Source organism: Canis aureus, chromosome 24, assembly GCF_053574225.1.
Source record: "Canis aureus isolate CA01 chromosome 24, VMU_Caureus_v.1.0, whole genome shotgun sequence".
NCBI lineage: Eukaryota > Metazoa > Chordata > Mammalia > Carnivora > Canidae > Canis > Canis aureus.
The window spans coordinates 12,921,040-12,947,525 of NC_135634.1; the positions used below are offsets into that span (position 1 = coordinate 12,921,040).

The window sequence follows — 26,486 nt, forward strand, 5'->3', positions numbered from 1 at the left end:
AGGAAGCCTGAAGAGCAGTTCCTAAAACTGAGGGCTGAGCATTGGTAACTCCATCTCTACTGGCTAAATTAGGGACTCAGTCCAAAGAGTTTGGTTCCTGGATGGGGAAGATGCATCCAGAGGAGCCACAGGAAGGGAGCCCCGGAGCCCGCCAACTGCAGAGGTGGGCTCCCTTTCAACTTCTCCAACACCTTGCTGGGCTGTGGGAGCTCCACAGACATTTATATTGGAGAGCAGCCAGGAGGAGGAGACTGAGGAAGCTCTTGGAGGGGCCTGCTCCCTAAGTGCAGAAGCAGGTGGCAGGTGCATGTGAGATCTCAGTACTAATCACCTCCTCCAACATGTACTGTATAGATGGAGAATCAAAATGGATAATCTTTTTTTTGTTGTTTTGTTTTTACATATATTTTTTTTAATTGGAGTTCAATTTGCCAACACATAGCATAATACCCAGTGCTCATCCCATCAAGTGCCCCCCTCAGTGCCTGTCACCCAGTCACCCCCACCCCCCTCCCTTTCCACCACCCCTTGTTCGTTTCCCCGAGTTAGGAGTCTCTCATGTTCTGTCTCCCTTTCTGATATTTCCCACTCATTTTTTCTCCTTTCCCCTTTATTCCCTTTCACTATTTTTTATATTCTCCAAATGAATGAGACCATATAATGTTCGTCCTTCTCTGATTGACTTACAAAATGGATAATCTGCTCTTGACATTTATATACAGGAAAACACTCCTGCTCTTGATCAAAATTTTAAAGATTCTAAATCAAGTTTTTAGGAATGGAAAAATTCCTTTTTTTTTTTTTTTTTTTTAGTTTTTAAATATTTATTTATTCATGAGAGACACACAGGAGAAAGGGAGAGACACAGGCAGAGAGAGAAGCAGCCTCCATGCAGGGAGCCCGATGTGGGACTTGATCCTGGATCCTAGGATCATGTCCTGAGCCGAAGGCAGACTTGAGCTCAACCTCTGAGCCACCCAGGCTTCCCAGGAACAATTCCTTTTTAAGGAGAGAGTGATTCTGTAGAATACTACTTCGTCCTTTAACACAATTAAATAAGAAAGGTTAAGTGTAAGGAGGTACAGAGACTTCCTGCAAGTAACAGAATGTGCTCATTATAATAATTTTCTTTTGGGACACTTGGGTGTCACAGCAGTTGGGCACTGCCTTCGGCCCAGGTCGTGGTCCTGGAGTCCCACACTGGGCTCCCTGCATGGAGCCTGCTTCTCCCTCTACCTGTGTCTCTGCATCTCTCTGTGTCTCTCATGAATAAATAAATAAAAATCTTAAAAAAAAAAAAGTAATTTTCTTTTAAAGAATAACAAATTTGGCAGTTTGCTCTAAACACAAAGAACATAGACAATTGATACAATCCAACTTTATTTTACTTAATTATAACAAGAATTTTCAAAAACTCAGGACTCTATTTCTAGTATTTAAATACAAAATGTTCCCAATTTAGCACAAACAGTGTAAGCTAATGCATAAATGGATTTGGATAAAGTCATATGAGCCAAACTATTCCTTTTGTACGTCTGAAAGCGAAGTGTCTTGCTATGTCGTTATGAAGTCACAGGGGCCCTGGGGTCTTCGGGAGACAGGTGGGTCTAGTGAGAATGCCTGGTCTTCACTCCTGAGCTTTTAGCTCAGAGCAGACCAAGGGTGTGGCCAGCAGCCTGATGGTCAAAGCCAGTGCTTGGTCTATTACGGTTTCTCTATAAACACCCCGAAGCTAACTTTTCGGATGTGCTCCTTTCTAAACATTAAGAAAGGGCTTTTCTTGGCTGCCAGGAAGCAGGGAGCAGGCTGTGGCGAGTGATTATTTGGGAGCAGCCAGGCATAAGCTTAGATGCTTTGGAAAACTGGGGGTGGTGGTGGGGGGGGACAGAGAGAGATTCTTCTTCCTTTTGTGGACCAGGGAAGAGGGTACTTGGTGACATTTTCCTGAGTATGAAAGGAAGAATACTGGTTTGAAAGGTTTGTAATTATACATTAAAATGGAGATACATCGATATTGAAAAAAAAAAAAAAACCAGAAAACGGTCTTGTAAACACACTTTAATTTAAAATTAAGATTTCTGAAACAACTATACTAAGAGTGGTATTATAGGTCTGCAGCTAAATAAGACATAGCACTAAAGTAATTATGTTAGTTTTAACTTTTGAGGGTTCTTTTAAAAGCACCACTTAAAACTTATATATTCCCAAAAAATTAAATATAGAAAGTTGTTCTATGTCAGGAATGAGTTTGAGAATGCACAAGGAAACAACAGAGCCAATTATTTAGCCTCTGGTTATTGATATGGAACACTGAATTCAAAGCCATCTTGAGAATTTTCTACATGGCTCCCTTAGAGGAAAACAAACCTATCAAAGAGTTTCATGGTAAATTTCTAGCCCTTGAAGGGCTACATCTTTTCCTGACTGTGGTTACTGGCCAGATGACTTCTGAATTTTAAATTCATCTTCCAAAAAGATAACATAGAGGATTTACAAGTGTTTCATTTTCTGAGAAAATCTGAGGACCACAGTCGTTAACACGTCGAAAAAACTGGAATTAGTCGTTACAACCTCTGAAAACTTAAGTTTTAGATTTATTTTGAAACCAACTTCCAAACAACAGAGAATGAAAACATGACACGCTATGGGAGGCCACTGCCAGAAAAGCTGGGACTTGCCTGGACACCTGCAGAGCAAGTCCCTTTGCACTCATTTCCTTGTCATAGCAACTAAGGACCGACTGTAAAAGTCACTCCTAGGTGTCTGCTCTCTGGCTGCAGGCCTGTCCTCAAATCCTCGTGGGCACACCCCCTGTCCCAGACGGATCAGTGCAGGTGGCTCCTGCCCGTCCTCCTCATCGCCTGTTGGAGCGCTTCCCCGACTTGTCCCGGCTGCTGGGCTTCCGGTGTGGAGAGTGGCCCTCGGGGGCCCGGGCCTGGAAGCTGTGCTTGTAGGGGTGACCTCTGTGCTTCTTCCGCTTTTCTTCTTTCTGGCCCTGGCTTTTCGTGGCTTCCTTGCTGCCCTCCTTTTGCTCAGGGTCTTGCTCTTTATGGGAGGGCAGCGTGTTCTTAATTGTGTTAATTAGGAATCTTTTATTTGTGCCAGCGAGAGGACACTTCATCCTGGGGAGGAGAAAAAGAACAATCTCAAACGAGATCGCTGGCTCTGAAGCTGCACCCACTGGCCAGGGTTTGTGCCAGAAGAATTGGGTGTGCACAGAATCAAGTTTCCAAATGTGTTCGGCTTTCCTTGCATGCCACCTAGTGTAAACTCTGAGTACACGGGGGGAAAAAAGCAAAACACTTGGAATTGCAGACTGCAGACTGGGCCTCTCTGAATACTTCACTCCCTTCCTTTTTGGACTAACTCTTCTACTGCTTGCTGTACATGTGCAGGTATTGGCTAGAACCTGGAAGACGGGAATTGCTTATGTTTTCTGCTTGAATAATAAATGCTTGGTTTGGCTATCATCTGCACTTTGAGCCAAACTGATCATGGCTTGTTTTTACTTACCAGAGAGTAAAAAGTTGAGTCCCTCTCTAAGGAAAAAAAAATTATTTTGCTATATCTTGACTACTGGAGCTAAATGCTCTCCTCTAGAAATAAACATTATCCAAAGAATCCATAAAAATGCAATAATCACATTTTCCCTTTATTTTTTTTAAAGAGAGAGAGAGAGAGAGAGACAGAGACATAGGCAGAGGGAGAAGCAGGCTCCATGCAGGGAGCCCGATGTGGGACTCCAGGATCATGCCCCGAGCTGAAGGCAGATGCTTTAACCGCAGTCACACCCAGGCATCCCAACACATTTTTCCTTTAAAAGACTCTCTTACACTTCCGTCTCAGGACTCTAGTCTGTGTTCGGTTGGGGAGCATTCCACCCAGGTGCACCCTCTGGGTCAGTTTCTGCGCACTGTATATTAAATCAGCTGGGTATTCAAGTTCACCCAAGAGACAGGATATAACTAACGCTTAGGTATATACCTAAGCATATATTTATTTTCTTTTTCAATTACACTAAAGTTTTTGTTTTGGGTAAGAAAACCCCATGCAGGTGAGAACTGTCTGTCCCATGATGGGCTATTTTAGGAGGATGCTGGTCCCCAAAATCATGTTATTCAGAGTGGCTGGCATTAAGCAAAAATGAATGTAGGATTCTATAATCTCTATCTTCAGATCAAACTTTGATAAAAAAGAGAATCCCACACAATACTTCCAAATCAACCCACCAGCACCCCACTGGATTGATTTTATAATCTAGTACTCGATAAGTGAAACATGAGCAGACATAAGCCTAGTGCCACTTATTATAGGGAGGTAGGTCAGAGCAGATCAAGCAACTAGAATGGCACTGAATCTAGAAGATAAAGGTGGAGAAAAAATAAAAGAAAATGTCTCCTGCAGCCAATAAGCAGCTCTTGAGCCTACACGAATGGAGAAAATATCTGAGAATCGAAGGTGGTGTAGGCACTCCATATGCAGTGTATGCTTAATGCTCAGGCCAGGAGAGTTGACAAGGGAAAGAACTAGAACAAGGAGAAAAAGGAATGTAGAGAGAAAGGTGAGTGGAGTGTAGTAGGGCCAGTGGGAATACTTAGAGGTGGAAGCAACACCAGAGATTTTGTTTTATTTTTCTTTGCGGCTAGAGTTTTGAAGCCACAGTGAATGAGATGAGGAGCGAAGAAAAAAGGCAGTGACAAAGAGTACAGAAAATCCAGACCTGAAGTACCAGGGGGTACAACGCCATGTAGCTGCCTGGAGCCCTGTGGGGCTTCGCTGAGCTCCTGGAAAAGGCACAGGAACCAGCATTCTGCTATGTCAGCAGTCAGTCCTAAGGCAGGGCCACCTGCGGGGACATCAGTGGTGTTAGAGGCTCTCAGGACTTCAGGCACCACTTTGGTGAAGAAACTCGAACCCCTGCAAACTCAGCAAAGATTCAGAGGAGTACGTCACACCGTCACACCGATGTCACTAAAGAGCACCATTCAGCTGGTCTGCAGGAGAAGAATGCCCCTCAGTGCAGAGTGTAAGAAGCTGAGAGTGCCCCCCCTCTGCCACCTGTGGCCCAGTGCTTAGTTCACGAGCAGGACCAGAGTACAGAGTACGAGGAAATGGACCACACATGTGTCCTGGCTGTGGGAGGCTGCGTACAGCCAGCTCCAGAAGAACCCTGGGCTAGCTACTTTCCTTGGAGGGGGCCAGCTCAGTGCTGGTAAACCTGGTCAGTTCTTCTCTGGATCAGACAAATGAGGAAAGGTGAGGATGGCCCGATGGGACAATAGTCAAAACAAACCCTTTGGTAACTCCTGATGAATTCTGCTCTATTTTGCTATCTTCCACGTAAGATCATCTTTACCCCCATATGCTCGTCAGAGATGAATGAAGCTCTTCTGCTAGAGACACAGGGGTTCCTGCTGAGAGTGGGGACCCTGCTGGAGGGGATGGTTGCTAGCTTCTAGCGGTGGGTGTGAGCCACTGACTCCACAGGCCACCAAAAGAGATGTTCAGAGAGTGAGAGGACTTTCTAGAATCAAGCCACAAGGAAACTGTCCTTTACATCTCTTTTTAACATCAGAGATGTGTTTTTTTTTTAAAGATTTATTTATTTATTTATTCATGATAGACAGAGAGAGAGAGGCAGAGACACAGGAGGAGGGAGAAGCAGGCTCCACGCCGGGAGCCTGACGCAGGACTCGATCCTGGGACTCCAGGATCGCGCCCTGGGCCAAAGACAGGCGCCAAACCGCTGAACCACCCAGGGATCCCCAGAGATGTGATTTTTAATGTTGGCTGTGCCTAAGAGTCTACTCTGGGTGCAGAGTCAAGGGCAGCATTTGCCTACCTGGGGTGGGGGGGAGGGAGGAGGGGAGGGAGGAGGAAGGAAAGGGAGAAGGAAGGGGGAGGCTTTGCGAGTGACTTCTCCTGAATGTGCTAGGACATGCTTTAGGTCATGACAGTAAGTGCTCATTTATACTTGTAATAAGTAAGGCAGGGCAATGAGATAGAGGGGTAGTTGCCAGCAGATGTGGAGGCAAATGTAGTAACTGATTCCATATAAAGAAATGGTAAAACCTGCAGTGAAAATATCATGGTTTAAGGAGTATAATGATGCTGCTGACGTGTGAGGAAACCCACTAGCCTTCGGTGTGGTAACTCATCTTGTTGAACCTAGAAGCCAGTTGTTTCATTGCTATAAACTCATAGAATGTGGTACTAGCTGAGCACACATGCTCTGAAACCACACCATCAGATTGAACATGTTATATAATCTCCCTGTTGCCTCTTACCTGTTAAATGGAGAATAACAGCAGTGACTATCTTAATGGAATGGTTGCAGATCAAATGAGGGAGTGCTTAGAGTAATGCGAATATGTAACAAGTGTTTGGTGAATGTTAACTCTGCTTTATATCCTAGCTCTACTAATTAGCTGTGCGACCATGGGTAAGTTACTTAACTCCCCTGTGCATTGGTTTTCCCCATTGGTAAACAGGAGTAACAGAAGTATCTACCTACCGGGAGGATTTATTGAGATAATACATAAAGAATTTAGCACAGTACTTGGCACATGGTAAATCTTCAGTGTTACCTATGGGTTTAGAATTTCTTCTCTACAATTCTAAAATGTTAAAACCTTTGAAAATCAAGGTCTTTATATGATGTTGAAACTTGTTTGGCAGCAAAACCTGGCCTAACCTGACACTGGGCTATTTATGTCTAGTCTTTATCCCATTTAGTGTAAGCATTCATATGTGTGGGGGCAGAAATAATCATGTGTTGAACAAGTACCCCTGGGGGCGTTCAGGGTGTATACTGGACATGCTTATGTACCTTGCTAAAATGTAAAAATATCTCAATTTAGACACTTAGCAGGATTCAAGGGTTTAAACAAGGGACTGTGGACCTATATTAGTATTCACTCTCTTCACAGAAGAAAAAAATACATATATACATATATGTAAGTACATACAGTACTCACATCAGTTAATATAGTAGGGATTTCTCCTTGGTGGCAACTTGTGATAACATCCTAAAGTCCCAAATCACCTGGGATAAGACGCTAATCAAGAACAGAGCAGGCTATCTGATATTTCTCAATGAAAAAACAAAAAACAAACAACAAAAAACAATTAAAAAGAAAAAATCCTGAGCCATCAAGAAAAAAAATTTTTTTTTAAAGAAAAAGAAACCTGAGTTGAGCCAAGAAAAAAAAAAAAAAATATATATATATAAAAAGAAAAAAAAAACCCAGAGTCATCAAGAAAAAGTTAATGAGATTTCATAGAAATTTTCATAAAAATGGTTAACATTTAAAAGTTTTGGTACTTCAGCGCACCTGGGTAGCTGAGATAATTAAGTGTCCCATTTTTTGTCTCAGCTCAAGTTCCGATCTCATGGCTGGTGGGATGGAGCCTGCTTGGATATTCTCTCCCTCTGCCCCTTCTTCTACTCATGTGCACACACTCACGCATATGCTCTCTCTCAAATCAATCAATCAATCAATCAATCTATCTGAAACAAATAGTTCTGGTATTTCAAATGGTTAAACTTGCAAGTTTCACTTCCCAGGACATTTCAAGCTGCCCTAAAGTATTACCTCTGAGCTTATACTTTGCATTTCCTAATACTGTGAAAGCTCTGGAGATAACTCTTCAGATAGACCACTGAAGGCTGAGGTATATAAGTGGTTTCTGAAGTTCCAGTCTTCAAATTCTCTGCCCGTGTTCTGTATGTTAACCCCTTTCAAAAATTACTCTCCTCTCATTCATCCCATCAGAAAATTCATTTCTGGGGCATCTGGGTGGCTCAGTTGGTTGAGCCAGGGGCTCTTGATTTGGGCTGGGATCATGGTCTCGGGGTTGAGAAAGAGACCTGCATTGGGCTCCATGCTTGGTGCTGAGTCTGCTTAAGATTCTTTTTCCCTGTCCCTGTCCCCCTGCTCAAATAAATAAATAAAATCTTAAAAAAAAAAAAAAAAAAAAGAAAACTCATTTATTTGTTTTGTTTCTCAGCTCTTTATTAGTGCCATTTCCCCCAGTATTTGAGATGATGTGATAAGCTAGCATTAGGAACCAACGATTCCAGAGCTTTTCATATCTGCACTGAGGTAAAACCTGAGCCCTCGAGTGAGGGCAGTCTGCTTGCTCCAGGTGTCTGCACCACCTACGTCCTTGGTGACATCCCAAGACATGCTACTGGGGTTGGAGTGGCTGCTTCCCTCTCTGTTGCTCTGAGCCACACCATGTCAGCTTTTTCAGCCTGGCCAGCTTCTGTTTTTGCTTTTAGAAAGGTATACTAGCTCATGTGGGAAGAAATGATTTAAGGTGCTAACAATGTAAATGGATATAAAACTCTATATACAATGCGACTGGTTATGACTGCATTGGGAGAGTACCCACGACAGCACTGTCAGACTTAAGATCTGGCATCCTCACTCTGGTACACTTTAAAAGTGAAGTGCTTTACTTCACTTCCAAAACTGTCAGCCCAGAAGCTGTGAGGGCTTCTGTATGCCCCAGGAGAGGTGGATTTCTGAAGAATCTGCCATTCAAGGGACCTATGGACTGATTAGGGGGATTGTAAGCTTTTCATCTCTCTATTATTTTGAGTGGGCATAACGTATAACAGAATTTGTAAATATAAGGACTTCCTCCTTGCAGTTATCATGCTGGACTTCAGAAAAATAGCAGACTGTAAAACCAACAGAAAATAGAAAGGGGAAAAGATATGTAATTTTTTTTCTGATTTTAATACTTTTTGTCTTCACTGCTTGAAGGATAGAAAGTTATATCTAGCATGCTACAGATTCAGACCTGCCACTTTTTTTTTTTTAAAAAAAGATGTTATTTATTTTAGTATACGTGCTGCCGGAGCGAGCACAGATGTTATTTATTTTAGAGACAGAGGTGAAGAAGGGAGAGAGAGAATCTAAAGTAGATTCTATGCTGAGCTCTGAGCCCAATGAGGGGCTTGATCTCATGACCCTGAGATCACAACCTGAGTTGAAACCAAGAGTCAGATGCTTCACTAACTAAACCACCCAGGTCCCCCAGACCTGCCACTTCTGGATTCTAAAATAGTTCCATGAATATGACCCACTGGACAGTGGCACACAATCACTAGCCAATTGGGAATAGTAACAGTGCTGACTGACACTGACTTCCATGAAGTAATCGCCCCATGCCATCGCATCATTCCATTTCTCCAACCATTGAACACTTTATGGGTAGACAAGAGAAGAAAGCAACTTATTTGAGATCCCAAGTTGGAAAGACTGGAATCAGGGCTATGATGCCAAGGTCTACCCTCCCAACATCATCCCAGATCAGGAAGGAGTAGAGAGAGACAAAGACGCACTGTGGTGTGACCAGGTGACCAACTGCCAGAGCCGTTGGGGAAAGAAACCACAGGTGAAGAGCCTGTTGGCACTCTTGCTGGCAAGGCTGCTTCGTCCTGCACAGGCACCAAGAAGCAGATGTGTATGTGGTGTCAAGTGGTGAGTCACTAACATGGACAAGGCTGGGACAAAGTCATGGAACTCCCCAAATGCACTTGACTTTGAGATTTGTGAAGTATAACAGGCAATGGGAAATTACGTTTCTTATTTTTATGGTTAGGGCAATAGACTCCCTGGAATCATGGGAGCAAGTTTCCATGTGATGCTCTCCAATTCACTCCTTTGTTCTATGGCCACACTCACTCCCACACCAGCAAGCAGCACTTTATCTTCCATTCTGTATATTCCTTTGCCCTACTGTGGATGTGAGTAAAAAAATAACACCCATAGAAAGAAGCACAACTACACCCCAAACACTCCATGAAACATGGGTAAGATTTTTCATCTTGACACTGTGGTTGATTACAGCTCATTTTGTTGTTTGATGCTGCTACAACCACCACAACCACCCACGGTGCTTACAGTTTATAATTTGACAATCAAATGCCTCAGCATGTGGCCACCCGAGAGATTCTTTTATGGTGTTACAATTGCCATTGCTGAATTGTTAATCCTTAATTACTCTGTGGACAACAGTCCTGAGGCCCCAGGTAGGTTTTTGTTGTACTCTGGCCCCGACACTATACCTAAAGGTAATGTGCAACAGTTGACACATATGTATGTATATACTTATATTATTAACTGATTCTTAAAGTCTGAGAATCTTTCATATGTAAGGCATTAGGCTGGATCCTGCAGCAAAGATAAATCCCAAGCTACCTGTCTATGCATTTGTGCTCTTTAGGAGACTACTGAGAGGAACAGAGGATGTGTGAAGATAAAGCTCACAAGCAAATATGTGAATGGTGGTATCCTGGGACAGACGACAGGGCTGTCATCCTTGGCCTCCTGCTCTGTTAGCCGCACACATTATTTTCCATAGCCATATGATCCGGTGCTAACATGTGCAAGGCTCTCCAATTCACTTTCATAACTTGATCTGGAAGGCATGTGGGAAGCCGGGGGCAGGAAGCACTGACATGCCCGCATGCTATCGGACAATAACAACCAGAAGAGAGCTGGTGTAGCAAGGAGTGTTAGACTAGGGACAAGAAAGCAAATGATCCATTCAATTTGCTAGCTGGGGCCTTCGGGAACCCATTTAGGCCCCACGTTCTTTAGCTATAGAGTAAAGCCTTTGGATCTCTGTGGCCCTGAAACACTGCCAAGAGCCTCGTCCATGAGTCACTCTGAAATGGGAGCCCTTCCTTCCCTGCCGGTTGGTTCCAGCATGCTGCTTTGTGTTCACCTGCTCACTTGTCCGTATCCACCAGTGGATTAATAACTTTAAGGCCAGGACAGAAAGAGTCTTCTTTACTGCTGCCTAAGCCTGGCCTCTTAATACACCTGCTGGTGCTCAAATGAATAAAAAATAAAATATCTGCATAAAGGTTTGAGAAATAACCAAATATATAATTATATACAATGGAAGAACAATGTGGATGATTTTCCCCCTTATCACCAGAACATCTGCCACGCCAAATAGAAAAGCACCCTAAAATGCCATTCTTCTTAAAACTGGGTTAAAAAACACTGAAGAATCGGGGATGCCTGGGTAGCTCGGTGGTTGAGCATCTGCCTTCGGCTCAGGACGTGATCCCGGGGTCCTGGGATCGAGTCCCACATCAGGCTCTCTGGGAAGAGCCTGCTTCTCCCTCTGCCTCTCTGTGTCTCTCATGAATAAACAAAATCTTTTAAAAAACCACAAAAAACTGAAGAATCGTTTTCTGTCAAACTCAATCTTTGTTAACTTTTCCTACCAGAATATAAGCCTTTCCAAGTATAAGACTGCAGTTCTGAAAGCACTAGACTCAAAAAATTACATTGGGCTATAGATCAGCTGACGTAAATGTGACTAGAATAAAAACAGCTTTGTGGACAACGTAGCTGGGCAAATTTCTGAAATTTGTGCTTATAAATTCCTTTATGTTGACTAAAAGGAAGTCATATGGGCCCACATTCAGCTTCCTTGAGGCCTCAATAAAGAACAGCCTCTGAAGAGATTCTTTTGCTGAAACACATCCATGGAAATACAGAGCACCAAATGGTCTCTTTCTTTATAAAATAAAAAATGCCATTCCTTGGCATTTTCTTAGTTCAGCAATCTCTTTCTGGCAATGGCTCAACTACCTCATTAAGATCTTTTCATGGAATACCCAAGAGGAAAAAAAATGGCACTCTGGTTCTATTTTAAACTTTAAAGCAAATATAAAAGTCTTCTAGATGCTTAGAAAAACAGATCATGGCCCACTAGTAAGCCACAGACTGTCTACTCCTTTAAGATCTGTCCAAGAAGGTCTGCTTGACAGGGATGGATCTTGGGCCTGCCGTGGCTGGGCCTCTGGCTACCCAAGTGCTATGGAGCCATCTGCCCCTGGGAGAGGTCTGAATTCTGCAGAGCAGGTTGGTTTTATTCTTTATAATATGTAGGTATTGTGATAGTGGTTTTCAAATTTGTGTGCACTCTAGAATCACCTGGGTATCTTTTTAAAACCCCAAAGCTCAGGCTATCCAAACTAATAATCTTTGATGGTGGGACACAGACATTAGTATTTTGGGAAGCTTCCCACATAATTTCAAATTTGAGAATCACTGGATTAGTGGTCAGAATTTTTTATTTATATACACGCATGCACACAAACAGATGGAAAACCAGTTATTCCCCCAGGAGGAGCATGATGGTGAAGATGTTCTTGTCCCAGCCTCGGGAGCAGAAGCAAGTCATGGCTGTCCTTTAGTCAGACCTGTTTGCACAGCCCAAATGTGTCAGAGTGTGCTGACCCACAGGAAAAGACGTGTATGAATGTTGGAATTGCAAGCGAACCAGCTGGTTCTTCAGATGTGAGTGAGCCTGTCACTTCAAGGAAAAGAGCTCACAGTCCTCACTGGCAATGATAAAACTGGGGTTTTCAAGTGAAAGAAAATGAGACTTGGAAAACTGTGCGCTTGACAAGTTCCCAACATATAGAAGACTTTTCTGATGGGATTTGTGGTGGTATTTACAAATGGATTCTTTTAATATTATATAATGAAATGTGTCAACATTTAGAGGATGACTCAGTGAGCCAACATTTCTGAGATGACCATTGCGTGATGTTACAAAATTACATATGAGAAGACCCAGTCAGGGTGCAAGGTAGATGAAGGGATTTTTATCCTAACAGCTTATGAAAAGTCTATGCTATTAAAGAGGATGTTAAAGAAACTACCACTTGTTGAGGTTATCTGCAAAATTTTGATGAAGGGTTATAGAATACCACAATTTTCTGTAAAGGCTATTGAAGTACTTCTTCCTTTTCCAAATATATATTTGTGAGATTGGATTTTCTTCACATAATTCAACCAAAACAACAGACTGTAGGAGCATATATGAAATTTCAGGTGTCTTTTATAAGCCAGACATGAAGGAGGTTTGCAAAAATACTAAGCAATATTGCTTTAACTCAGTATTTTCCCCCACAAATACAGTTATTTTTATAAAGGGTATATAATTTCCTTTAACAGGTAATAGGCTTATTATTATTATTTTTAAATGAATTTAAGAATCCTTTAAAATTGCTTAATTTTAATTTCAAATACAATAAATACTGATAGACATAATCCACATAAGAAAAGCTCTTTGGGGTCATCAATAGCTTTTAAGCGGGTAAAGGACCCAATAACCCAAATGTTGGAGGACCACTATTACAAGACAATTGAGAGAAGGAGCAATGGCAGCAGGAATTCTTGTCTTGTAGGCTAATGGGAACTTGGAAGTTTCATATCCTATTCTCCTAGGATCTGCCCTTACAAGTCTGGAATGTTTGACTTTGCCTGCCATCTTTTATTTTACTCCCTTTTGACATGATTCCCTCCTTCATGGGAAGAGGCTGCCAGGTGTCCCCGGATATCCATTCTTCCTTTCTTTAACAGTAAAAGAACCCCAGATATTTGTCTGGCACGTGGCTTCCTGGGGAGAAAAAAGACTGAAATTCCTGACCTTGTAGCCAGGTGAAGACATGGAAGGAAATTCTGGCCAATGGAGTATATATGGAAATATATATGGAAATGGTGTATGCAACTTCTGAGCAGTGTCCTTAAAGGAGGGTGCATGCCTTCCTTCTCCTTTTCTTCCCTTCTGTTAACTGAAATCAGGATTGAATGGCTGTCACCCTACTGGACCTTGTGGAAAAGAATCACACCCTACGGCCACAAGATGCAGCATACTGGAAGGGACCCAGGTCGGCGGCAACTTGGTGGAACTGCTGACACTACTTAGATGATGCCCAGTGAGGACATCAGCACTCCCATGAATGTCAGGATGACCTGGGCATGTGGTAACTCTCTGCAGGGGAAACAGAGCTGACACTGATAAACTAGTTCTTCCACTATCAGAAAGTTGGACCAAGCCAGTTAGCGGCAGAAAGATCATCAGGATCAATGACTTCCCTCTGGAGAGCTGCCTAGATGCAACTGATCTCCTTGAGCACTCCTAACATAGCAGGACCCTGACATTTTCTTATTCACTTGTCAAGCCATCTGCATTCATGATTTAGCTCTATGTCGATTCTCTCACATTCGGTAGTAGCTGACCAGTGGCTATGGTCAACCTGATCCCTGAACACCAAAGCGGCCTGCCCCTAAGCAAGTTTGTACTAATTTGATTCAAATGGGTAGAGGCACCTTCATCTCAGTAAAGGACAGGGAAGGGCTGAAAGGACATAAGAGCAGATCTAATTAACTCTGACCCACTGCTCCATTCCAGGAACGATATCGAATGTTTTGCATACATCTTATCTCACCTAATTTGTTTAAGTATCCTTCCAGGAGGTGGGTATTTTATTGAATCTAAGATGACTGCATATGTTACATACAGATTGACTCACACCGGATTATTTCATTTTGTATCACTCTATCCATAAATACATCAGAATGAATTTCTGGAAGATAATAGCTTTAAAAAATGAAATAACAGCAAAACCATGATCACACCTAAAAAAGCAACATTAATTCCTTAATATCATCAAATACCCCAAATGTTTCATAAACATCTTTCTACAGTTAGTTTGGAAAAGATCCAAATAAAGTATATATTTTATTTGATGTGTCTCAAATCTATTAATTCATAGGATACCCCCTCCTTCTTTTCAATTCATTTGTTAAAGAAACTGGGTTGTGAACATAAAGACTCCTAACTCTGGGAAACGAACTGGGGGTGGTGGAAGGGGAGGAGGGCGGGGGGTGGGGGTGAGTGGGTGACGGGCACTGAGGAGGACACTTGACGGGATGAGCACTGGGTGTTATTCTGTATGTTGGTAAATTGAACACCAATAAAAATTATTTTATTAAAAAAAAAAAAAAAGAAACTGGGTTGTTTGTCCTGTTGAATTCCCCACATACTGGATTTTTGTGGTTTTATCCCTATGGTGTCAGTTAAGGTGTTCCTCTGCTCTCTGTATTACCTGCAAACCTGTAGTTCTAACTGGAGATCTGATCAGATCTGGGTTCAATCTTTTGACAAGGATGTCTCAGAAATGGTGGTCTGCTCTACCTACTGCAACTTTTCGCGGCATGAAGATGGGTCAGTGAGTTCAGGTGTGGTCAGCCTGACCTGTCCCAGAATGGTCCCCACCAACTCCTTATCTCAGTTTAGTGGCCACTGACCTTTGCCTGGGTCCCGTGTGTCCTTAGGGATTGCAAATAAGGACATTCTTTTTATTTTAAAATTGGTTTTACGAGGTATAATTCATATAGAGTAAAACTTATCCTTTTTAAGTAAAATAAATGTACCAAGTCATATAATCACCACACTAATCATGATGTAGACTCCTTCTGTCACCTACAAACATCTGCAGTAAATCCCTTCCTTCTGTCCCCATTTCCTGGCAATCAATAATCTGCTTTCTCTCCCTATGGTTCTGTGTTTTCTAGAATGCCACATAAGTGGAATCTTAGAGAGTGTAAGGTTTTGTGTTTGGCTTCTTTTCACTTAGCAAGGTGCCCCTGAGATTCTTCCGTGCAGTGTGTCTGTACTTCTTTCCTCTCTACTATTGAGGAGCCCTGCATGTATGGCTAGAACCACAATTTGTTTATCCATTCATCAGGTAGCGGACATTTGGGATGTTTCCAGTTTTGAGCTATAATGTATAAAAGTGCTATGCATATAACTGTACAGATTTTTGTGTGGGCTTACTTTTCAATTCTCTGGTAATTGGTTGGAAGAATTCTCTCTGGTAAATGTATATTTATAAGAAACAGCCAACTATTTTTTAAAATGACTATACAATTTTACATTTCTGCCAACAATGTGTGAACATTGAAATTGTTCTATATCCTCATTGTTATTTGGTACTCTCAGTCTTTTTAAAAGTAGATATTTTAGTGTATATATAGTGGTAACTATGTTTTTGGGTTTTTTTTTAAGATTTATTTATTCATGAGAGAAGAGGCAGACACATAGGCAGAGGGAGAAGCAGGCTTCCCACAGGGAGCCCGATGCAGGACTCGATCCAGGATCCCAGGATCATGCTCTGAGCCAAAGGCTCAACTGTTGAGCCACCACTAACTCTGGTTTTATTTTGTATTTCCCTGATAACTAATGATTTCAGCATCTCTTCATATGCTGATTGGCCAATCCTACATAATTTTCAGTGAAGTGTTTGTTCAAATCTTTTGTCCATTTTTAAATTGGATTGTTTGTTTTCTTATTGAATTGTTAAGAATTCAAATGATGATCTTATTCTATAGTCCTTGTATATTTACCAGATGTAGTTCTACAAGTAAGTTTTCTTTCATCAATTATTTGGTAATCTTTAGGTATAATTTGCACAGGGAGCAGGATAAATGTTCTTCACTATTTGCCAATTTTATGAATAATGATTTGGTTCTATAGTATTCTCCAAAAGGGACCACTAAGCTTCTTGTGGTATCCTTATGACTTTATGGATTTTAACATGTTTCAGGTATCTCAATCATTACAGCTTTATTCTTCTTGGGGATCAAATTATCCCATCCGGTGGAAGACCTTTCAAGTAGTTTCCTGAGTCTTCCTGACATCACTTTCTTCCTCCTCTTACACATTTCCTGTCTGTGTAGTAAAAGTATGGCCTAACCCACAGAGAGGTCTGGCTTCTGGGAGGTAATCTCAATTCTGGGAGGTAATGCCATATCTGACAAAAATGTCTTTGTTTAGGGTAGATCTTAGGATGGGGCAGGTCCCACTTGATGGTCTTAAAGTGGGAGCTGCCCATGCTAAAAACAAACAAAACTAAAAACCCCAAACATGTGATTTAGGGTGGAAGCTTTGGGTCATGTGGTCTTGGTCAACCTGGAGACTGAGATCAACCATGTGACCAATCGATCAATCATCCTTAAGTACTGGAATCCCAATAAAAACTTTGAATACTGGCAGCCCAGGTGGCTCAGCGGTTTAGCACCACCTTCAGTCTAGGTTGTGATCCTGGAGACCTGGGACCAAGTCCCATGTCAGGCTTCCTGCATGAAGCCTGCTTCTCCCTCTGCCTGTGTCTCTGCCTCTCTCTCTCTCTCTCTCTCTGTGTCTCTCATGAATAAATAAATAAAATCTTAAAAAAAAAAAAACTTTGAATATGGAGGCCTGGATGAGCTTCCCTGGTTGACAATATGCCACACATATTATCACATACTGATGCTGGGTAGGTGATGGGTCCTGACTCCATGGGGAGAGGACAGCAGAAACTTCGTGTCTCAGAGAGACAGACCTCTCAGACAATGCCCTTTACGCCTCTTATTGTGGCTGATTTTAATCTGTATCCTTTCCTATAATAAAGTGTAACTGTTCATATCATAGTTTTCTGTGAATTGTAGGAATTTGTCAGTGACTTAAGGAAGCTGAGGGTACTTTTGAGAACTCCCTGAATTTGCAGTTGGTGTAAGAGTGAGGGCAGTCTTGGGGACTGTGACTTCTAATTTGCTGTCTGGTGATCTCCAGGCACTATCTCGGATGTGCAGTCAGTTATTTCTCTAAGGTTTTGGTCTTTTTTCAGTGAGAAATGGTATTTATACACCACAATATGGATGCCAGGGGCACTCACTGCTACTGAGTGGGTGGTCATCATTTCTAGCACTTTTCTATGAACAGAGCTAGAAAAAGCTTTTTTTCTTTCTTCTTTCTTTCTTTCTTTCTTTCTCTTTCTTTTCTTTTCTTTTTCCTTCCTTCCTTCCTTCCTTCCTTCCTTCCTTCCTTCCTTCCTTCCTTCCTGAGAAAATCTAGCATGGCTTTGTATTGTTATTTCCAATTCCAATTTAGGATTATAGGTTTTTACTTTGATTTTATATCTGTATCTCTTGGACACTGGAAATCTGGGTGTTTATAGCAAATAAATATTTACTTTGCTTTATCCTGTTATATAATATTTTCAGAAAAACAACATTAGTATTATTGACAGTTATGATGACTGCAAACATTTAAGATGATGACTGTAAACAATTTAATACTTCTGGGAGTTCTTTTGGAAAGAGTGTCAAATTTCAGATCACATGAAGGAGTTCCTTTATGTGCTGCTAAACTGTCCACTAAAAGGCTTTTTAGATCTATTTGTTTTATTTTGCTTGATTTTTAAGGATTGCCTATTCCTTCTATTTATTTTTGTTTTGTATTTTATGTAAATGATGGTTTACATGGTTCTAAGAGTCAAAGCTATAGAATGAGGTATACTCTGAAACCTAGTTTCCACTCCTATCTCACTTTTACATTTTGCTCTTAATCATCCACAACCCTCCATTGTAGTGGATTCTAAATTCTAGATTAAAGATCTAAAGTCAGCATATTTATTGAATGCGTGTGTTATTGCTAAAGTAAAGCTTAATAATGCTTAAGATTAAATTCTTAAGGTTAAATTCTTCCTTTGTTTCGAAACTTTAAGTTTTAAAGCACTGCTTCATATGTAGAAACTGCTAAGGCAAACTTTAGTTCTACACAGCTGTCACAGAATCAAAATACTTCCAAGTAGAATTTTAAAAAGAAATTTCAATTTACTAAGACTATAATTAAAACAGATGCTGAAACAATGGACACTGCTACAATATTCCTCTCAGGTGGTACCTTCGGGAGTCACATCTACATTATCTCCTGGGATCTGTGAACTTAAGGGATGATGACGCCTTAATGGCTCCTCTCCATCCACACCCTCTGCCTTCTTCGAAGGCTCAGAGCTCCCTAGCGCTGTGCTCAGCAGGGCTCCCACTCTCACACTCTGGGGGATTTCCTCCACAGCCACGGTTTTCCCTTTCCTTTACCTTCCCTAGTCTGCTAAAGATTTCCATATCCACTTCTCCAGCCAAGACTTCCTCTATACTGTTTTTTGAAGGAAGAGTGCTCTACTTAAGGAAGCACTTACCAACCCATCGGTCCCATTGTTTCTGCTCTTGTTTTCCCACGTTTTGCCTCCTTAAGCAGTTCTTCAATTGCCTTCCTGATGGGGAGAAAAAGAGATTTGAGAGGGAGTCACTCCTTTAAATTCTGAAAAATCAGTTCATTCTGCATATATGATCTTGCAGAATGAACAGCTTTTGAAGTATAAAATTTCAAAATTGGGGAGAAATTTTTAAAATTTAAAAAACATGTTAAATTGTTAAAAACATGTTAAAATGTTGAAATTTAACATTTTGAATGTTAAAAAACATTTGAAAATGTTTTTAAAACAGTTTTTAAAAAGCATTTAAATGTTATTTAAATAACATTAAAAAGAAACTTTTTATATGAAGGGGAAAAACACTGAAAATTATAGATGGTCAAATACATTATTATTCTAAGAAATAATAATGAACCCAACAAGGATAAATATGTTTCTGCCCACTACTTAGTGAGAGAGAAATGAATACTCTTTGCTCTACTAATGGGGACTGAAGCTGATATAACATTTCTGGAGGGCAATCTGGCAACATGATAAAGAGCCTTCAAAATAATACATACCTGCTGACCTAAGAATTCCACCTTGTCTTAAGGACATGGGTACGGTGTGAATTGGATAATTTTTTTAAAAAAAGATTTTACTTATTTGAGACAGAGAGCACAAGGCAAGGGAGGGCAGAAGGAGAAGGTGAAGCAGAGCCCCAATGTGGGGCTCAATTCCAGGACCCTGGGATTATGACCCGAGCTGAAGGCGGATGCTAACCAACTGAGCCACATAGGTGCCCCTGGATAATTTTTATTTTAAATTTATTTGCATGTATGTATTACATAGGAAAACATTTGGAGGGGTAGTATCAAGATAGTAAGATGAGTTTCTGGGTAATTAAAAAGGTTTTTTGTTTTTTTTTCTTTTCTTTTGCTTTTCTGCATTTTCTATTTTTTCTAGAGTGAATCTGTATTATTTGTACAACTTTAAGATTGAAAAAAAAAAAAACTCCAGAAAATGTACTTATCAATCATATTCTGAGATTTTACTATGTCTAAGATACTGTGCAAGGTGCTATGGGTAGTAAAATAGGAAGATGACCATTCCTGTCCTGATTTTAATATTATTTATGACATATAAGTAGTAAAGAAAAGAGAGGTATAAAGTTGGAAATAAATATAGTCCAAAGACACAATTATATATCTAATCACAAAATTTTGAAACTGGTAATTATACATTGATTCTATATAAAAACATTTAATCATGTTATTATAGCACTACTCTAGATACAATTTACATAATCCTCAAATGATGTTAACATTCTATGACTATTTTATAATGATTCTTATTTTATCAAAGCACATAGCTTAAAACAGCAAATATTATTTAAAGACTTATAAAAAAAATCTGTTTCTCTTGGTACTCACCTCCATATTTCTATTAGTATGCTGTCAAACTATTTCACCATCCTCTTGATCTTCAACAAATGTACCTGGCTATTTTTGTATCATTTACATATTTTTTAATAAACTCTCATTTAAAAAAAAAAAAAAAAAAAAAAAAAAAGGTCTTTTCAGCTGACTCAGCAGCTTGATCCTTTGTGCTCCATCCCGGAGAGCACACTTGACCAGGTCAGCAAAGAACCAGTGACAAACTTATGTGCCCTCTTACCCTCTGGACTTGTTCAGGCAGACTGTATTTCACAGTCCAGCCTTCTGGCATCAGGAATAGGTGAGTGCATCTACTTACTACTTATCATCTGTCAGGGAGGGAAGAAGACCCTCCTTTACCCTATGTTCCCTCTCGCTGGCCTGGGAACCACACTGACTTAAGACCAATTAACAGGAGAAAATCAAATCCAGTAGCGTTCATAAGGGGAATCCAGACAGAAAAGAAATTTCAAAGACAGTGAGGCCACGTGAAGCTTCTAAGAGCTGAGGAGGGCCTGAGGATATAGAGGGGAAGGAGACCATTAGTAGATAGGTGAGAGGTGATGTCTGGAAAAACAAAGTTTCCCTATGATGCAAACCAGTTACCTAAGTAAAGGGGAGTCTCTGAATGACTCTCTTCCTGGTACTGGCTCTCCTTTCCAAAGTAAATTCAGGCAGTTGAGGGGAAGGCAGAGAGCTTTTCCTGCACTGGTTTGATTAACTCAATCTTTATGCAAAGTGGCCCATCTTGAGGCAGCCTGCCCTTCACTACTACACATTCTTTCTCCCATCTCTTTACAATAATAATAGTAATACATCCTTTGGATGTGATCCGAGGGCTTTGTCTCATCTAGTATTTCATGAAAAATGCATCCTATCTAGCTCCAAAGATCTTTTTCACTCTCACAGATGTAAGTTAAAAAATCAAAGGGCAAAAATATTCCAAATACACCTCCCCCTCTTTCCCATTAGTTAAGTGCAGTAGTATCTAAATACAAACAGGTCATCCATCATACTTAGACCCACCCATAATTAGATCTCTCCTCTTGACAACAGAAAGTTAAAAATCTTCAGGGAAAAAGCTTGTTTGGGCAGTTCTCCAATTATGAACAACTGTATATCAAGTCAAAATAAACTAGAATGCCTTTTCCCACTAGACCCATATTAAAATGTTTACCTAGCTCCCCTCGACTAGCCCACAAAAGCCTACTTGTGTCATAATACTGTTGAAATGCTGTACATCTGCAGACGTACAATACTCAGTCCAAAGAATCTTGCAGAGATTCCGAGCCCATATTCTAGGCACCTTCAAGAGTCTAACATTGATTTTTATATAGTTCTGGTTTCATGTAAAACCATCTCCAGTACTGTCATTAACTTCATCTGCCACGATTTCAGAGATCTGACTTACAGCCACAATCAAAGAGAAAAGAAGGTACAGGTATGAGAAAGGCTGCTGAGGTAGAAGGAATTCACTTGTGGCTTCAGATGGGGGATACACTCAGTCCCCAGTTAAGTGTGGCAGGATCCCACTGCCAGGGGCTGGGGTGTGACCACGATTGGTATCTGTAATTGGTTTAACACCAAGAACGTTGTTGTGGAGCTTTACCTTTGGCAAAGCGTGGTGGTACAGGAACATGACAACATAGTTATGGCAACTAGTTCACAGATGAGGAAAGTGAAGTGGTACACTGCCTAGCTCTCCCAAGACAGCACTGCTAGTGATCCTGGAAGAAGAGTAGGGGACAGGGGTCCAGGGAGGGAGAGAGGGGGCAGGGGAGGAGGACAGGAAGTAGGGGAGGGGGGGCAGGAAGTAGGGGAGTGGGACAGGAGGTGAGGGGGCAGGGGGGTAAGGGGGCAGGGGAGGGGAGCAGGGAGGGGGACAAGAACAGGGGAGGGGGAGAAGGAACAGGGGAAGGAGAGAAAGGGCAGGGAAGGGGGACAGGAACAGGGGAGGGGGGGGCAGGGGAGGAGGTCAGGGAGTAGGGGAGGGGGACAGGGAATAGGGAAGGAGGAGAGGAGACAGGGAGGAGGGAAGAGACAGACAAACAAAAGGACCCCTGCGCATGTTTAAGGCTATATATCCTCTGGTCTTCCGGTTCTACCACCTATCTTCTCCACAAACATTTGCACAACAAGTCCAGAGGAATCGTTTTCCCTTTATCATAAAAGGCAAAATATAAGATAGAGGGGAGGAGGGAGGCCTAATGGAGCACCTACGTGCTCAGCAGCCGCAGCACCCACGGAGAAAGGCATACTATTTCATCCTGAGAATGTAGAGCATTTGCTGCCTCCTACCCCAAATTCTCCTGCTCGAGGTAGCTCGGTCTGCAGGTCATTACTTCCAAATAGGAAAAGAACAATTCCTAGCAATTGCACATCCTGCCTTGAAATAACACCACCACCTTCAAAATTCAGGGGAGAAGACTAGAAAACCAGGTAGTCTTTAGGGATCTTTACTGTGGCCTCTTATCGTTTTTCCTGTAAGTCTGGCTACTGACTCCTGGGTAAGGAAAGAGCAAAGCCAGCTTCTACTGCACATTGTCCCAGAGGTGTAAGTCATCAAAGATTATGAAACATCAACCTCAGGATGTTTCAAAACCTCCTTATTTATGGAGCTGCTGAAACGAAGCAAGTGTAAGCAAACAGCAGGAGAACATCCATGGAAGCTCCAAGTACGGGGAGAACATAGGTAAGTAAATAATTATTCAGACACAAATTTGGTTCTGAGTAGTTTTTAAACTTGGATTCCTAAACATCTCCTAGGTGTCTTTGTAAAACCAATTTATTATATTAGAATATACAGTTGAGTGCAAACAAGAAGTCCAAGAAAGCCAGCTCACTATGCAGACTGTTTTCTGGGCACAGGAACCCACGAACATCAGTTTTCAAGGATTCACGTGTGTAGGATCGTCTCCACCCATTTTTCCATCCTCTCCGGGCTCCCTGAGGCCTGCCTGTTCATTCCATAAGCCAGCTGGTACATGCTGAAGGAATGTTAACGGATGATAATAGCAGCTGAAATAGAACCCAAGTGGGAATGCAAATCTGGTCAAAATCATCTTAAATTCCAGAGTCAAGCAAATTAGTTTGGAGTCATCTGGGTCTTATGTTTCTTTTTACTCACAGAAATCAACCGAGAGCTAACTGGCTCCATCAGTATACAGAAAGGGTAGCATGAAAACCAATGTACCTGAAATCAAACCACAAATTGAGAATTGGCAAATTAAATAATGGAGAACATGAGAAAATGAGATCTTTCAAAGAATCAAATCAGAAAAGCTACACGTCAAATAGTTGTACAAAAAAGACACAGAGGGGAAAAAAGACAGAGTCTGATGAATTAGTACAAGGCAGCTGCTGTGGTGCTAATGTTCCGTTTTGTGATTGAAGTGCTGGTTTCATAGGTACATTCACTTGACTACTTATCAGGCTGCATGCTTAGGATTTGTGCACTTTTCTATATGTATAATTATAGTTCAAAAAAGAAAGAAGAGAGAAAGAAAGAAAGAAAGAAAGAAAGAAAGAAAGAAAGAAAGAAAGAAAGAAAGAAAGAAAGAAAGAAAAGAAAAGAAAAGAAAAGATGGGACACCTGGGTGGCTCAGCGGCTGAGCATCAGCCTTTGGCTCAGGGCATGATCCTGCAGTTTTGGGATCAGTTCCCACATCGGGCTCCCTGTGAGGAGCCTGCTTCTCCCTCTGCCTATGTCTCTGCCTTCTCTCTGTGTCTGTCATGAATAAATAAATAAAATCTTTAAAAAAAATTACTAAAAAAAAGTTACCTTTGACCAACTAAATGTACAGTATCTGTCACATCATGGATGGGAAAAGCGGTTCAAATATGGCAATTAAGTCATGGAAGACAGGCTGAGGGTCTTGTGTTTAAACAAGTATAACTTGGTGACAAGCACTGACTTGGAAATTGGGCACAAAGGAGTGCAATGACAGGCTGCTGCTGACCAGGAGGCCCCTGCCAGACCCAGCGTATCATCATCCATGCTGCAGGCCACCAGTTCATCCCCGAGCCATCCACATACAGCAGGGCACTGGGCAAAATTTAAAAAAAACTCAATGTCTTTCCATGGAGTGATGTTTTGAAGAAAAAAAAATGGAACAATTTACTTGATCTTAAGTAAGGATTTGATGTCAGACCACAGAACATTCTGATTAAAAAAAAAAAAAACCAGGGACAGATGACTCAGATCACTGCTGGACATCTGCCTACAGGCTCATAACCACTCAGCAGTAATTAGCAGTGGAGTGACCATGTGGATTGGGAGAAACCATATGACAAGGTATGGGTTCTGTATTATTCAGTAATTTGATCATAGACACAGATGAAGAAATTTAGGCCATCTGTATTTCAGAAAACATCAAATTGTCTGGGTTCGCCTATCAGCTATACAGAAAGGTAAGAAAATTCAAATTGTGGGAAAGGTTTTTAAAGGTAAAACTCAAGAGTGACATTGAGATCATTTGGGATATGAAAATAATTATTTATAGATAAAAGATGAAAGCACAAGAAGTTAATTCTCAAGATGATGTTAAATTTGGCCAATCTCTCTTACATGCTCTGTATGATGATTTATATGGTGAGCAAGGCCTTTCCCTGGAGAGGCTTATAGTAGGCCCTGTATATCAAATAAAGACCTGTATGTATATATTAGAAATAAATATTGAGGGTGCCTGGGTGGCTCAGTCAGTTAAGCGTCTGCCTTAGGCTCAGGTCAGGGGCCCCACTTCTCCCTCTCCCTCTGCCATTCATTCCCCTTGCTTGTGCTCTCTGGCTCCATCTCTCCACTAAAAAAATAAATCTAAAAAAAAAAAGAAGAAGAAGAAAGAAAGAAAAAGAAATATTGGATTACTTAGGGGAACGTAGAGAGGGAGCCTCAATATATCTGACCTAGAGCTCAGTAGACTGGTCCTCTTCACCCTAGTTTTCCCTACGTCTGGCACATGGTAGGTCCTCAGTTGAGATCTGGTCAATGAATGGATTCTGGGTGTGAGTAGGACAGGACAACGATGCACAGATTTACAAGTAAAATTGCTGTATCTGTAGCTGGAGGAGGAGATGCTGGGAGAGATGGAAAACACAAGACAAGGATGGTGAAGACACAACAGTGAGATCATGTGTCACAGGGCAAAGAAATGCGATGAAATAAGCCAATGGCCCTGGGCAACTTGGGCCATCTTCTGTGGTGGCCAGACACGAACAGCAGTGCCCTGGCACCGCAGCCCCGGTAGCATCAAGTATCAGGCCATAAAGGGAAAGCCTAGACGCGGACTGAAGACGCCAAGTCAGTGCTAAGAATGAGGGACAGCTGGAATCTGGCCAGTCTGGATGGAGGTCTTTCATCCTCTAGGGCTGCTTGAAAATCTCAGCAAGCTTTCATATCTAGAAAACACTTTTCTCTTTGTGGACTACCAGAGATAAATGACCTTTGTTCGGCTTCTGGTATCATTCTTTTGAGTCATTATGCGAATGAGTAAAGCCCACTTCACTCTGCTCCTTTCACATTCTCTAAACTCCATCTCTTAGTAGAGATGCTAAGTGCACTCTGAAATAAAAGTACTCAGCGTTAGGAGTCTGAGCATACTAATGGAGACTGCGGCGGTGGCTTACTGGCCTATGTCTGCAAGACCTCACCAGGCAATATGTGCCCCGTGGGATTACCACATTCTTGGGTCTTAGCTTTTTGCAAGTCCAGGAGCCCAGTTGGGCTAGGTGTCCCCAGCATTCTATCTGCCATTACATGCACGGTGGAGCTCTGGTCAGGCCACATTCTCTGTCTAAACTGCTCTGCAGTCCAGCCACATACTTGTCACCAGACATCCAGATCACGTGTTACCTTCTCTGCAGGACTTTCCTGATTTCCTGTTTGCTCCATATTAGTAGATGTTACTACCACTCTTTTCTCTTAGGCCCACCAAAGGACAAATAAAGTCCCACAGACCATATTTCTTAATATTTACAAGTATTAAAATAAGCTAAAAACTATTAAATAAAAAATTCATTCCTCCTACCATGATAAATATACCTTCATTACAATAAAAATAAAAAACATGTGTAAAGCTGTTTTTTTAAAATGACTGGAAGTCAGCAAAATACCAGAGGTGACGGTATTAACTTACTGCACACAGTGAGAACTGTTTATGAGTTGGTAATATTGATGAATACAGAAAGACAAACATTCATATGTATTTATT

General features: G+C 41.4%; 1 protein-coding gene across 1 annotated transcript; it reads right to left on the reverse strand.

Moving 5' to 3' along the window:
* Nucleotides 1-2,574: 2,574 nt before the first annotated feature.
* Nucleotides 2,575-25,424, reverse strand: LOC144295788 (protein POLR1D-like). Its single transcript, XM_077868295.1, has 3 exons — nucleotides 25,183-25,424; nucleotides 18,851-18,925; nucleotides 2,575-3,122 (listed from the first exon to the last, which is right to left on the reverse strand). The coding sequence occupies exons 1-3, from the start codon at nucleotides 25,407-25,409 to the stop codon at nucleotides 2,855-2,857; spliced, it is 570 nt and encodes a 189-aa protein (XP_077724421.1). The 5' UTR covers nucleotides 25,410-25,424; the 3' UTR covers nucleotides 2,575-2,854.
* Nucleotides 25,425-26,486: the final 1,062 nt, after the last annotated feature.